The sequence below is a fragment of the Aethalodelphis obliquidens genome, unplaced genomic scaffold (genome assembly GCF_003676395.1).
Source record: "Aethalodelphis obliquidens isolate GAN/ISIS:26980383/991018 unplaced genomic scaffold, ASM367639v1 scaffold2, whole genome shotgun sequence".
Taxonomy (NCBI): Eukaryota; Metazoa; Chordata; class Mammalia; order Artiodactyla; family Delphinidae; genus Aethalodelphis; species Aethalodelphis obliquidens.
The window spans coordinates 37445628-37459508 of NW_020837946.1; the positions used below are offsets into that span (position 1 = coordinate 37445628).

General features: G+C 34.3%; 1 protein-coding gene across 2 annotated transcripts in view; it reads right to left on the bottom strand.

Annotated features, from left to right (window-relative positions):
- Window positions 1–208: 208 nt before the first annotated feature.
- HSPE1 (heat shock protein family E (Hsp10) member 1) overlaps window positions 209–13881 on the bottom strand; it is a 39906-nt gene continuing 26233 nt past the window's right edge. The window contains exons 3-8 of one of the 2 annotated variants that reach the window (XM_027125089.1): window positions 13040–13140; window positions 9481–9523; window positions 9206–9292; window positions 3880–3959; window positions 2412–2523; window positions 209–2280 (exon numbers count right to left, since the gene is read on the bottom strand). In XM_027125089.1, coding sequence (XP_026980890.1) covers window positions 2149–2280; window positions 2412–2523; window positions 3880–3959; window positions 9206–9292; window positions 9481–9523; window positions 13040–13140 — 555 coding nt within the window. In that variant the 3' untranslated portion in view covers window positions 209–2148. The remainder of the gene's footprint in view (window positions 2281–2411; window positions 2524–3879; window positions 3960–9205; window positions 9293–9480; window positions 9524–13039; window positions 13141–13881) is intronic. The other variant, XM_027125109.1, reaches the window with a different exon arrangement.

Sequence of the window (13881 nt, forward strand, 5' to 3'; positions counted from 1 at the left end):
TACATGTATATTTTCAAAATTCTGTAATCACTATTAAGGAAAAACTAACTGTTTCATTTAGGTCTTACCTAAAGAAGTGAGTCAACTTTACAGTGCAAGAGTATGAATGAGATATCAATATGAATACAAAAGCAAGACTACAAACTGATGTTTTCTTTGGGGGATTTTTTTTTTTATGATCAATTCCAAACACACAGTACAGGGAAGATGGAATGAGTAAGAAAAAAATCATATTTTATTCCCCTAGTAACACCGAGTTATATTATTCAAAATATGTTTCAAAGTATTTAGCCAGATCACCAATCCAAGCCACTGCCTTAGTTCAAATGTTCACTAAGAAAATAGTCAAGCAACAGAAATCCATTGTGAGACTTTGTCTAGAGAGAACAGCTACATTATACTATATATAATTTATTAACTTAGTAGTTTAGTCTCCCAATATTTAGCAAGTTTGTGTGAAAATTACTATTCCCACTGGTTCATAGTAACATTAATATAAATGCATCATTTCAAAGTCAATATTCCTTTCACTGTGAACATAAAACTTCTTAAAAGTTAGTTATGGGTTGGGGTAATGACTGGCTGCTGGGATAGCATTGTTCAAAGCCAAATATACTGGCAGGATTGGAAGGCATAAATATATATACAAACTCTCAGGACGGTACTGTTTTCCACATTTTTGCTGTACATACTTGTCTCATAATATGGTATAAATTATTTCCTCCAATTTGAAAAAAAAATCAAGATGACTACATTTTAATCTTCATTTGAAAATAACCCACTCAAATGAAAAAGAAGTTCATTTGTTAATTCTGTTCAAAAGATGGATTTAAATATATTCTTCACTACATGTACAATTTTTTTTTTACCCTTAGTGCCTTGTTACAACCAGTTTAGCAATTAAGACCTCCAGTGCTTTTGTAAAAAATTGCATTCAGTAGGTAAGACTGTAAAATCTACAGTTGAATCCTTCTTAAGACGCTGAATTATAACAAAGTCCAAAAAACGTATGAGCATTCAGCAATACCTTTGGAACCTGTGAATTATTGCAAAAAATCTTACATGTGCATATAATTCAAACATAAACTTTGTGGGGAAGGGGTGTAAAATAAATACTACAATATTTTTCAACTCTTTTTAAGTGTTGCCTAGATGGTTAGAAGAAAAGATTAATATTACTAATAGTAAGAGTCAAACTATTTTAAAGACTGTTCTCCAAGTAGTTAGAACAATTTCACAAAGCAAAGATAAGCACGAGCCTATGCCAGTACATTTTTTCCTGTAGTGTAACTGCTAATATGAGGTATAATCTGTAGGCAATTAATACAAATATAAATAGGTATAAGCCACCACTAAATCACAGTCTGGTGAAAAGCTTCTCAGCTAATGTACTTTGGGGAGAGAGTTAAGGGAAATGAAGAGAAGGGAAGGACAGGGCAGGTTTCCAGTGGGAACATCAATTACACGCTTTTATCGTTATCATCTTGTATGTAACAGTCCACTGAACAGAAAGATAAATCCTTTCCAAGTATGCTGGTCTAGAATATACTTTATGTAGCATAGTAAGATTATTTAAGTATTACTAATGCTTCATTTGCATTTATATTTGGACATACACATAATCATATATATATATCAAAAAGTATAAACAGAATTTAAAAACACTTTTATCTCACTTTGGAAAACTTAACAGTTAAGACTGAACTATGTGGTACAGAATTTTCTAGAATATCAAAACTCAGGTATAAAACCAAAGGAAAACATTACTATCTCTTTAGTAAATGGCTTGTGTGAAACCTCAAGCTCGCTCATCTTTTTCATAGATGTGTTTATTTGATGAGGATTGTGATCCAATGATTGTTTAGCAGCAATTTTACCAAACTGTAAATTCTTTTATTAACGGGCATTATAAACAGATAATACTAATCTTATTTAAAAACGATGAGTGCCACACCAGTGAATATACAGCTCATGAATAACTTAAAAAGTATTTCCCATTTTAAAAGGCAACACTCAGCATACAAAAACCTATACTAAACAAAGAAGCTATAATATGGATACGTGATTGATGTGTCTAAAATGATATATATACAGTACATAATTAATGTTAATTATGTGATCAGTACATTTTTTTCTATATGATTCCCTTCATGCTTCACTTTCCCCAGAAACTGAATTCTGAACTTCTTCTTCTAAAATTGGTACAATCAGGTTATCCTTGGACATCAAATTATATTTCATCACAAATTTAGTAAACCGATGACACAAAAATGTTTCATTCTGTAGAGAGGGGAAAAAAAATATGTCATTTCAATTTACTACTCAAAACCAAATAAATGAGACATAATATCAACATTTATTATTGTCATTCTGATAAGAATGTATCAGGATAATTAGTGAAATATACTTACTTCATATTCATCAAATATCTGCCGGTGATGAAAATAAGCATGTGAAAATATTCTGTAAATCCTACGGCATACTGATCCTAGTTTTGCTACAGATGATTCCTTTATGCTAACCCTAGAAATAGATAAGAAATCATAGATTTATAGAGCTGGACAGATCTTAGGAACAGTATAGTCCAATCTTCTCAATTCACAAGTGCAGAAACTGACACCAGAGAAAGTAAGTGACCAGTCCAGGTCACAGCACTAGTAAGTGGCAAAGGCAGGACTAAAACCCCTGTTCTTCACTCCTGGGGCAGTGCTCTTTCTACCTAACCACACTGCCCAAGAAATTCAGTATTATAGTTCTGAAACTTTGTTAAAGTTTAATGCAATTAAAACAAATCCTGACAAAACAAAACTTACTAAAATATATGTTTATGACATTAACACTCTGTCCACTAGAGCTAATTAAAACTACTGAAAGAATTATTGTTTTATTCTACAGAATTCAATTCTTTTTCGTGTGTGTGTGAGAAATAAAAACTGCCTACATATTACTGATTTTTAAAAAAATGTACATAGGATACCAAGGCAAAAACTGTTATTTTTTACCTGTTTTATATGAGCCCTTTGAAGTTAGTGATATTGGGGGAAAGTCTCCAAATCTATCCACCTGGTAATAAATATCTTAATAGAATAAAAGGCCAGTCACAAACCTCACCAATAATATATTACAGTATGCACACACTTCCTCTCAGATCTTAAAAATCTGAAGGCAAGGATAAGGACTCCTTCAAAAATAAGCAGTCCCAACAGAGAAGAGACTGGTGGTTGCCAAGGGGGAGGAGATTAGGAGAGGGATGGATTGGGAGTTTGGGATTAGCAGATGCAAACTGGTATATATATGGAATGGATAAACAACAAGGTCCTACTCTATAGCACAGGGAACTATATTCAATATCCTGTGATAAACCATAATGGAAAAGAATATGAAAAAGAATGTATATATATGTATAAGTGAGTCACTTTGCTGTACAGCAGTAATTAACACAACATTGTAAATCAACTATACAATTAAAAAATACTCTAGAAATACATAGAAAAAAATATATAAGCAGTCCAACTTAGGAAAATCTGCTCTTTAGGCATGCTAAGAGGATGCCTCTCTCTACCACAGAGATTCAAGTAAGCAAGTGTGTAAAAATCCCAACTCTAAAGCATGAAGGGAGAGCCCTGGAAAATGATGCACAGAAGCAGGAACTGAACTGGCCTGTGAGATTCAGGAGCTGAGTCCTGATGTCTTTAGTTTAACCACAATCTTAATTTCAAAACTTGAGTAATTCTGAACAAGCCAAATATATAATAGGTTAAAAAAAAACAGTTTAAAGAATACAATGTATTAACAAGCAAACTAGTTTTAGTTTTAAAAACAGCAATCTTTAAAATTAAATCCAAAAAGTTTAGCACCATGTTTAAAAGTTTTGTTTACCTGCTGGGAAAATATTTATTGCTATTCAGAAGACATGCAGCACCATCAAGTGTGTGTCTAGTATAGTCTATAGCAGGACACTATAAAAGAAAGGATATAAAAATGCATCAACAAAGAGCTCTACCTCTAAAATTAGGTATATTTATTACTTACGCATCTTATTCCGAAAACCCTGAGCATAGTCTAAGAAAAAGTTCCTTACAATATCAGAATGACTGTAAAACTCAATGTTATGTCAATAAATAAGGCTTTATTATCCCCTTCAACTATAATACCTGGCTTCTAGAAAATAAGTGAATCAGTCCCCCAATTTCTCACTCTCAATATTGTACCTAGAAGAAAACAATGCTTAGAGCTGGGAAGAACACCTGATTATCTAATCTAACCCTCTGGCTATGAGGAAACTGAGGCTGATCAGTTTGCAGAATATGCACAGGTTTCTTGCCAGATCTTAAAAGTCTATAGGCAAAGGTAAGGAATACTTCAAAAAACAAGCAGTCCAACTTAGGAAAGTCTGCTTTTTAGGCATGCTGTCTAAGAGGAGGCTGACTCTGTAACGAAAGAGATTCAAGTAAGCAAGCATGCAAATATCCCAACTCTGAAGCATGACAGGGAGAACCCCTGAAGAATGATGCACAGCAACGGGGACTACCCTTGACTATTGGTCAATGACTTATGCAAGATGATACAGTTAGGAAGAAGGACTTAAAAACCGTAACCCAGATACACCGATTCCTAGTCCACTGATTTATACTTTACCAAGTGGCCCAGCAGCCTCTTTCACTTCACAAATACCTCCAGAGATCACTGCCTCCTTACATCTTAAAAAGCATGCCTTATTATGTTGCTGGTACCCTGTTACCAATCTAGCCGCTCTCTCAAAAATTTTCTTCCTTTGCAATTTAATACAAAATCTGAAGTTCCTTTATATTTTAATAAACCTGTCTTAGTACTATTTCATTTATCAGAAACAATGAAACCTATTTGTCTCATGGCAAATCAGCAAACCTATTAAAGGAAAAATAAAACTATAAAGTAATTCTCCTCTTTCAGTTCTTCTGAAGGCAGAGAGGGAGAAGCATCAAAAGAAAGGAAGACTGAGAATGAACCAGGGAACGAAGAAGGAAAAAAAAAACTAGAGAAAGAAATAAAAATGACTCTAGTTCTACCTAGTAATTAGAATATTTTTCAACTGTTGAGAATGAAACTGGTGTTTAAAAATGCAGTAACTACTAAATATGGCTTAGTATAGTACATGGCAAATAGATAAAGATTATCTAAACCAAAAAAAAAAAGTATTTTTCTAACTATACATCCACAGGAATTTACAGCTAGTAGACTCACTGCCTAAAATAGGAACATGAGCAGTATTTACTGAAAAAAGTATCTTTCTCCATATATATGATTACAGGTGACTTGGTCAAAAACAAATATCCCAAGTCACTGTGTTTCTCATTCATATTGGTCATTTGGGTGTACCGTGGGACACTTTTACAACCTTTAAGTCAGCATGGAAATATAATGCAAGCTACATATTTAATTTAAAAATTTCTAGGGACTTCCCTGGTGGCGCAGTGGTTAAGAATCTGCCTGCCAATACAGGAGACATGGGTTCGAGCCCAGGTCTGGGAAGATCCCACATGCCACGGAGCAACTAAGCCCAAGTGCCACAACTATTGAAGCCTGTGCGCCTAGAGCCCACGATCCACAACAAGAGAAGCCACCACAATGAGAAGCCTGTGCACCGCGATGAAGAGGAGCCCCTGCTCGCTGCAACTAGAGAAAGCCCGCGCACAGCAACGAAGACCCAACACAGCCAAAAATAAATTAAATAAATAAATATATTAAAAAATAAATAAAGTGAGAATAATGCATCTTTACTATTTGCCAAAATGAAACTAGCTTTTTGGATTCAGTTTCCTAATTGGAATTATCACATCATTTACTATACTATGTAGCCAATTTCAGTGAATTATCAATGAAACTGCTATGATTTTCCCAGATGTAGAATGATACACAACCTTAACACTGCTTCAATTTATTAACTCAAAAAAAGTAACACCATGAGTGAAGTCAGTCTTAAAAAATAAGTACTACTAGCTTAGGTATCAGATACTTCTTATTTTGGAGAATTTGCCTTTTCAAACAAAAGAACATAAAATATTGATTTTCCAACTAGAGAATTACGTGTCTTTAAGCCTTAGAGGTCTGTCAATATAATGATCACTTAAAGGTCTATAATCCTACAGCACAGGCCTAACTTAACTATTTTCAATGAGTCAATGTCAAGCAAAAACTAATTACTACAGATTAAAAGGGAATGCAGATCAAAGGAAATGCAATGCATAGTTTAAACAAACCAGTTGTAAATGACATTTTTGAGACAACTAAGGAAAACTGAATGTGTACTAGGTGTTAGATAACATGAAGGGATTATTTAAAACAAAAAATGTTCTCTAAAAATTGCTACTTCCTATACTCTCGCCTTGACAAAAACTAAATAAGGAGAAAATAACATGAATAAGTTTTTCAAGGTAAGACCAATTATGGAGAGGAAAATCATTATGGTAGGTTTCAAATACGTAGTAAGAAATATTAATGAAATGTAGAGAAAAAATATTGACCTATAAAGTTCAAAAGTAACATTTCTACTTGACAGACTAAGAATCAACTAGTAATCACCAACAGTTATTCCTATCAAAAGACATTAAGACTAAACCAAAAATCTGAACTAGTGCATCTCATCCATTACACACCATATGACAGGTGTTATTCTGTCATAGCCAGTGAATCATAAGTTCTAGCCCATTCAATTGTCCAATTATGAAAAATGATACTACACAAACAAATGGAAAGATACACTGTGTTCATGGATTGTAAGAATTATTACTGTTAAAATGACTGTACTACCAAAGGCAATCTACATATTCAATGTAATCCTTATCAAAATACCTATGGCATTTTTCACAGAACTAAAACAAATAACGTTAAAATTTGTATGGAAACACAAAAGACCCCAAATAGCTAAAATGATCTTAAGAAAGAACAACAAAGCTGGAGATATCAGGTGCCCTGATTTGAATCTATATTACAAATCTACAGTAATCAAAACACTATGGTACAGGCACAAAAATAGACATATAGATCAATGGAACAGAATAGAGAGCCCACACTTACATGGTCAATTATCTATTACAAAAGAGGCAATACATAATGGGGAAAAGAGAGCCTCTTCAATAAATGGTGCTGGGAAAACTGGACAGCTACATGCAAAAGAGTCAAACTGGATGACTTTCTCACACCATATACAAAACTAAACTCAAACTGTATTTAAGACTTAAATGTGAGGTGGGAAACCATAAAACTCCTAGAAGAAAACATAGGCAATACACTCTTTGACAACCAGATTAAAAAATGGGCAGAAGATCTGAATAGACATTTTCCCAAAGAAGACATACAGATAGCCAACAGACACAGGAAAAGATGCTCAACATCACTAATCATCAGGGAAATGCAAATCAAACCACAATGAGATATCAACTCACACTTGCCAAAAAGACTATTATTGGGGACTTCCCTGGTGGTCCAGTGGTTGAGAATCCATCTTGCAATGCAGGGGATGCTGGTTCAATCCCTGGTTGGGGAACTAAGATCCCACATACCGTGGGGCAACTAAGCCCGCCACCACAACTACAGAGCCCATGTGCTCTGAAGCCCACACACCACAACTACAGAGCTTGTGCGCTCTGGAGCCCGCGTGCCACAACTAGAGAGCCCGCATGCCGCAACTACTGAGCCTACACACTCTGGGGCCTGTGCACCACAACTAGAGAGAAGCCCACACACAGCAACAAAGAGCCCATGCGCCACAACGAATGATCTTACTTGCCGCAACTAAGACCCGATGCAGCCAAAAAATAAATAAGTAAATAAATATTAAAAAAAAAGACTATTATCAGGCTTCCCTGGTGGAGCAGTGGTTAAGAATCCACCTGCCAACGCAGGGGACATGGGTTCCAGCCCTGTTCTGGGAAGATCCCGCATGCCGTGGAGCAACTAAGCCCATGCACCACAACTACTGAGCCTGCACTCTGGAGCCTGTGAGCCACAACTACTGAGCCCATGTGCCACAACTACTGAAGCCTGTGTGCCTACAGCCCGTGCTCCGCAACAAGAGAAGCCACCACAATGAGAAGCCCACACAATGCAACAAAGAGTAGCCCCCACTTGCCGCAACTAGAGAAAGCCCGCGCACAGCAACGAAGACCCAATGCAGCCAAAAATAAATAAATAATTTTTTAAAGAAATGACTATTATCAAAAAGACACAATTGGCTATACTCCAATATAAAATAAAAAGTTAAAAAAAAAGACTTAAAAAAAAAAAGACAACAAATAAGTACTGATGAGGAGAAATGGGAACCCTCACGCACTGTTGGAGGGAATGTAAATTGATACCACTATGGAAAACAGGATGGCAGTTCCTCAAAACATTAAAAATGGAACTGCCATATGAGCCAGCAATTCACTCCTGGGTACTTTTCCAGAGAAAACAAAAACACTAATTCGAACAGATATATGCACTCCCATGTTCACTGCAGCATTATTTACAGTAGCCAAGATATGGAAGCAACTTAAGTGTCCACTGATTAGATGAAAAGATAAGGAATATGTGGTATGTATACACACTAGCATAAAAAAGAATGAAATTTTGCCATTTGTGACAACATGGATGGACCTAGAGGCTATTAAGCTAAGTGAAATAAGTCAGACAGAGAAAGACAAATACCATATGATTTCACTTATACGTGGAATCTAAAAAACAAGACAAATGAACAAACAACAAAACAGAAGCAGAGTCATAGACATAGAGAACAAAGGTGGTTGCCAGAGGGAAGGTAGGAGGAGTGAAATAGGTAAGGAAGATTAAGAGGTATAAACTTCCAGTTACAAAATGAATGAGTCACACGGATGAAATGTACAACATGAAGAATACTCTCAATACTATTGTAATAATTTTGTATGGTGACAGATGGTAACTAAACTTATCACAGTGATTATTTTGTAATGTACAGAAATATCGAATCACTATGTCATACACCTGAAACTAACACAGTGTAGGTCAATGATAATTTCAATTAAAAATTTTTAAAAAGATACTAATCACAAGAAACCCTAAAGTAGCACTGTACCAATGACCTTGCAGCAAAGAACTCTAAGGGCAAAATAAACAGTGACCTAAAAACTCAAAAAATTTGTCTACCACCATCTTAAAGAGATTTAGGTTATGATGATTTTATTAGTCATTCTATTTCATAAATTCTCACCTCTTTTGGTGTTTTATGAGCTGCACAAAGAAAAATCCATTGTTCAGTTGCTGTCATCTGAGTGCATGTATCTGGATGGCATTCACTCTGTTAAAATAGTTACATTTATTAATATGTAAAATAATAATGAAAAAGTTTATCATCTGAGTTGCTACATTTCATGTAAAATTCTAGAATAAATTAAAAATTTGGGTAAGTCTTTTTAAGCACATTAATTTACAAAAACAGGAAAAAAAATCAGAACTTTCAATTATAGCTTTAACTTAAAACATTACCTGAAGTTTGACAGCAAGTCCATTTAGCTCAAGACAGAATTGCCTAAAAATGTAAATATATAAATGAAAAGTCTTATCCTCCATATTATTTTTAGAATATTAATTGTAAAAACAGAATCCCATCAGTACCATTCTTCCTCCATCATCATCATTATCAACACCACCTGAACTTACATGGCACATTCCTTACAAAGACATACACATTAGTAAACAAAACCCAAAACTAACAACCCTAGCAATAATGTTCAATATCAGAGTTCAGTGAGTTGATTACTGTTACACTGGAAATTGGTACAATTTTTCTGAGAAATACTTTGAAAATATTTACCAAGACCCTTACAAAGTATATATATTTTTAACTAAGTCATTCTCCTAAGAATCTATTCTAATGAAATAATCAGAACTGCAATGCAGACATATGTATAAAGATGTTCACTGAAACTATATACATAAAAAATTTCTTTGAAACATTATAAATGATTAGCAATTGGAGAGTAGTGAAATGTTGGTATTACATAAACATACAAAGGATATATACTTATATTCACAGTAAGATTCCAGTTATGTAAAAATTCATGTGTGTGTACATATCTGTATACAGATAATCAGAAGAAAGACGAGACATTTTATATTCCTATACATTATACAGGTTTTATTCTGATTACAAACAACATGCTCCTTCTAAAAACTCCAAACAGGACCAAATACAAAATATAAAACAGGAAAGTCCTCCATACTTCCATGACCTCTTCCCAAAAGATAGTTATTGTTTACATGCAAATCTGATTTTCTCTAGATAGATTAAAATATATAGGAATCATATCATACACAATTTCATAACTTGCTTTTTCATCACTTAATAGATCTTGGGCATTTTTTCATGACTTACTTTCCCTCTAAAATTGTCAAACTGAGAATTACAAAGCCTAGAATAATGCTTGGATTGTTCCTACAATAGTTAAGTGCTCAAGAAATATTTTTGAATAAATGAAAAATGGAGCAAATTACATGACATTTAGATCATTTTTAGACAGACTTGCTATTTGATATGAAAAGACAATTAATCCTTTATGTCATAAAGATACTTTATGTTGTCAAAGTACTGAATGTGTTCCCTCTAAAAATCTATCAAATTAATCGCTATGTTTCCCCATCAAACAAATGAATACACTTTGGTTCCGCAAATATGCAACGCTAAAACCTATAATTAGAAGATAAAAGAGAGTTCCAAAAGAAAAACAAAAAACCCAAAACACTGCACATATGTGAAAGGAAAACTATCTTTATTTATTTATTTATTTATAACATACATTAAAATAGAAGAAAGCAAATTAAAAAACAAGGGTCAAATTTTCAGTTGTCTATAACTGTACTTCCTTTCCAGATGCCTAATAATGCTGTTCTTAGATTATACAAATAACACTATTTCTGAATCACCACATAGTCCTCTACTGCCCCATATCTGTAAGTCGCATGTTATGTGTTTCTGAGTTGTTTTCTACTAAGTGGTAATAAAGACAGGTGGTGATAAACACGTTTCTCATCTAGTCCAACCTACTTATGGCCAACAGGAAAATTAAGCTAACTGACTTGGCAGTGCTATAGGTACAATCGGAGGCAAATAGTGCAAACCTAACAGCTTCAAGTTAATTCAGTATAGGACTAGCACACATAGTTATGCAGCTAAGAAGACAAGCCAGAGCTGAAATCTAGTCTACACTCTAGTCACTAAGCCATGCATACTAGCATGGGATTACAGCCACTCAGAGGAAGGGGCATCTTTTCCTAATTACAAATATTCAGTAGGGAGTAGTGGGAGATTTGACTGAGGTCATGATTCAATTCCCATTAACATCATAATATAATCAACTGCATTAATCAGTAACAGCAAGTATTAAGCCTCAAATCAGTAACATTAAGCACATGCAAAAAAAAAATCAAACAGCTTTTAAAACTCTTCTTGGTCAACTATAAAGATGTATACACTATAATAAAGAGACAAAAGAATATATATGTCATATATAATACATAAATTATACAAAACAAAAAAGTGGTTAATATCAAAAAACCCCAAAGGTAATAACAATAGCACCAGGACAAATGGAATATGAATAAGAAAGATTTTACAAGTTTTGTATAATGCATATTTCATAGTCTAAGTTAAATAGGGAGGAAAATGTCTTTCTTAGATCTGAAATAAAAACCTTGTAAATTAAAATTGGGCTTCCCTGGTGGCGCAGTGGTTGAGAGTCCACCTGCTGATGCAGGTGACATGGGTTCGTGCCCCGGTACGGGAAGATCCCACATGCCGCGGAGCGGCTAGGCCCGTGAACCATGGCTGCTGAGTCTGCACGTCCGGAGCCTGTGCTCCGCAACGGGAGAGGCCACAACAGCGAGAGGCCCACGTAACGCAAAAAATAAATAAATAAATAAATAAATAAATAAATAAATAAATAAAACGAACCCTCACTTTTTAGGAATTATGCTTACAGTGAAAAAAACACACTTGCTTATTTTCATCACTAATCCCATAGGTAAGGAAGTAGTTATTTTCAAAGCTGATTAAAAAAAGAAAGAGGATATATTATACTAAAGTGCTCTCTATATTTATAAGAATGGCATAACATCTACATACTCATGCTTTCAATTATCATGCATCGAGATGTATTAAAAAAAAAAAAAAACTCGATCAAGTAGTCAAGTGACTTGCCCAAGAAAATGGCAGATTACAAAGAAGTCTCAGCATCCTGAAACTGCTGAACGGTTATGACAAGACAGTGTCTTAACAATATCTAGACAAGCCTATAGCATCAAAACAAAACAACAGAAAAAGTACCTTGTCTACAAACTGAGGCACTCATCACAGGAAATGGTCTAATTTATTCAGGAAAAGTCATATCTCTACTCCACCTTATTATCTAAAAATCAACTCACAGTAACAAACTCTGATCAACACATATCTCATACAACATCCTCTATTTTTAATGTATCAACTCATCCTAGCTCCGATTTACAATGGAAAGTTTATAACTTCAAGAAATAACCTAGTAGCTTCAGAATACAAGTGCTTCTAAAGTTAACTCATGATTCATTAGAAATCAATTTTCTCATTCAAAGGATATTATGAAAAGCTCTAAAACTTCTTACTTCAGGATTATAATTAATCTCCATTTACCAAACAAAAGACTGGAAGTTCACAGTAGTTACCAGGTAACTCGTCAGCTACCAAGTCTAGACTAGGACCTCTAGAGAGAAATAAAGTAGATAAATAGTAGGTAGTAGAAATGAGTTAAGTACATGGAAATAATGCATCTGTGATTAAATGATGTAATTAAGGAAAACCACGTAAAAAGATAATAAGGCCCAAATCCATAAATATAGAAAACAATGAGTAAATAACAATGTTGAAAACTTTATAACGTAAAAACATAAAAGCTTTAGAACTTTGCTTTTTGGTCTGTAGTTAACTAATTTATGATTCATAATCATCATTAATATTAAAGGTTATTTTTTACTACTAGGAGTACTATTACTATTTTGATACATAATAAAGACCTACCTTAAATGTTCATACTTCCATACACCTTCATCTTGGCCTTCAGGTGGTTCAAGAATTTTGTCAATATTGGAACAATCTGCTCTTATGTTCTGTTGAATATACTACAAACAAAGAAGTTCTTACAGTTAATTAAAATATACTACATGGTAAATCTTATGAGAGTTATTATTGTTTAATGGGTACAGAGTTTCAGCTGGGGAAGATGAAAAAGTTCTGGAGATGGAGGTGGTAATGGTTGCACAACAATGTGAATGTACTTAATGCCACAGAATCGTACACTTAAAAATGGCAAAAATGATAAATTTTATGTAATATATTTTTTACCACAATAAGAAAAAGCAGAGTAAACACCGAACAAGAAAATCCAAAGAAATCCATGCTCAGAGGTGATCAAACTGACAAAAACTAAAGATAAAGAAGCCAGTGGGGGTGAGTGTGTGTGTGTGTGTGTGTGTGTAAAGAATCCAGCGAAAAAAGAGACAAATGACCTATAGAAAAAGGATTCAAATGAGTGCAGCTTTCTCACCAGAAAACACAGATGACAGGAGGAAATGGCAGAACACGTATAAAGTGCTGAAAGAAAAGAAATGTCAACCTCTGTATCTAGCAAAAATACCCTTCAGGAATGAAGATAAAGATATTTTCAGAGGAAAGAAAACTACGGAGGTTTACTGAGCTCTGCCCACCAGAGCAACAACCAACTCTACCCACCACCAGTACCCGCCATTAGGAAGCTTACATACATTTAAGTGATATATTTAAAGTGATGAAAGGGAAGTAACTACAACCAAGATTACTCTACCCAGCAAGGATCTCATTCAGATTCGATGGAGAAATGAAAA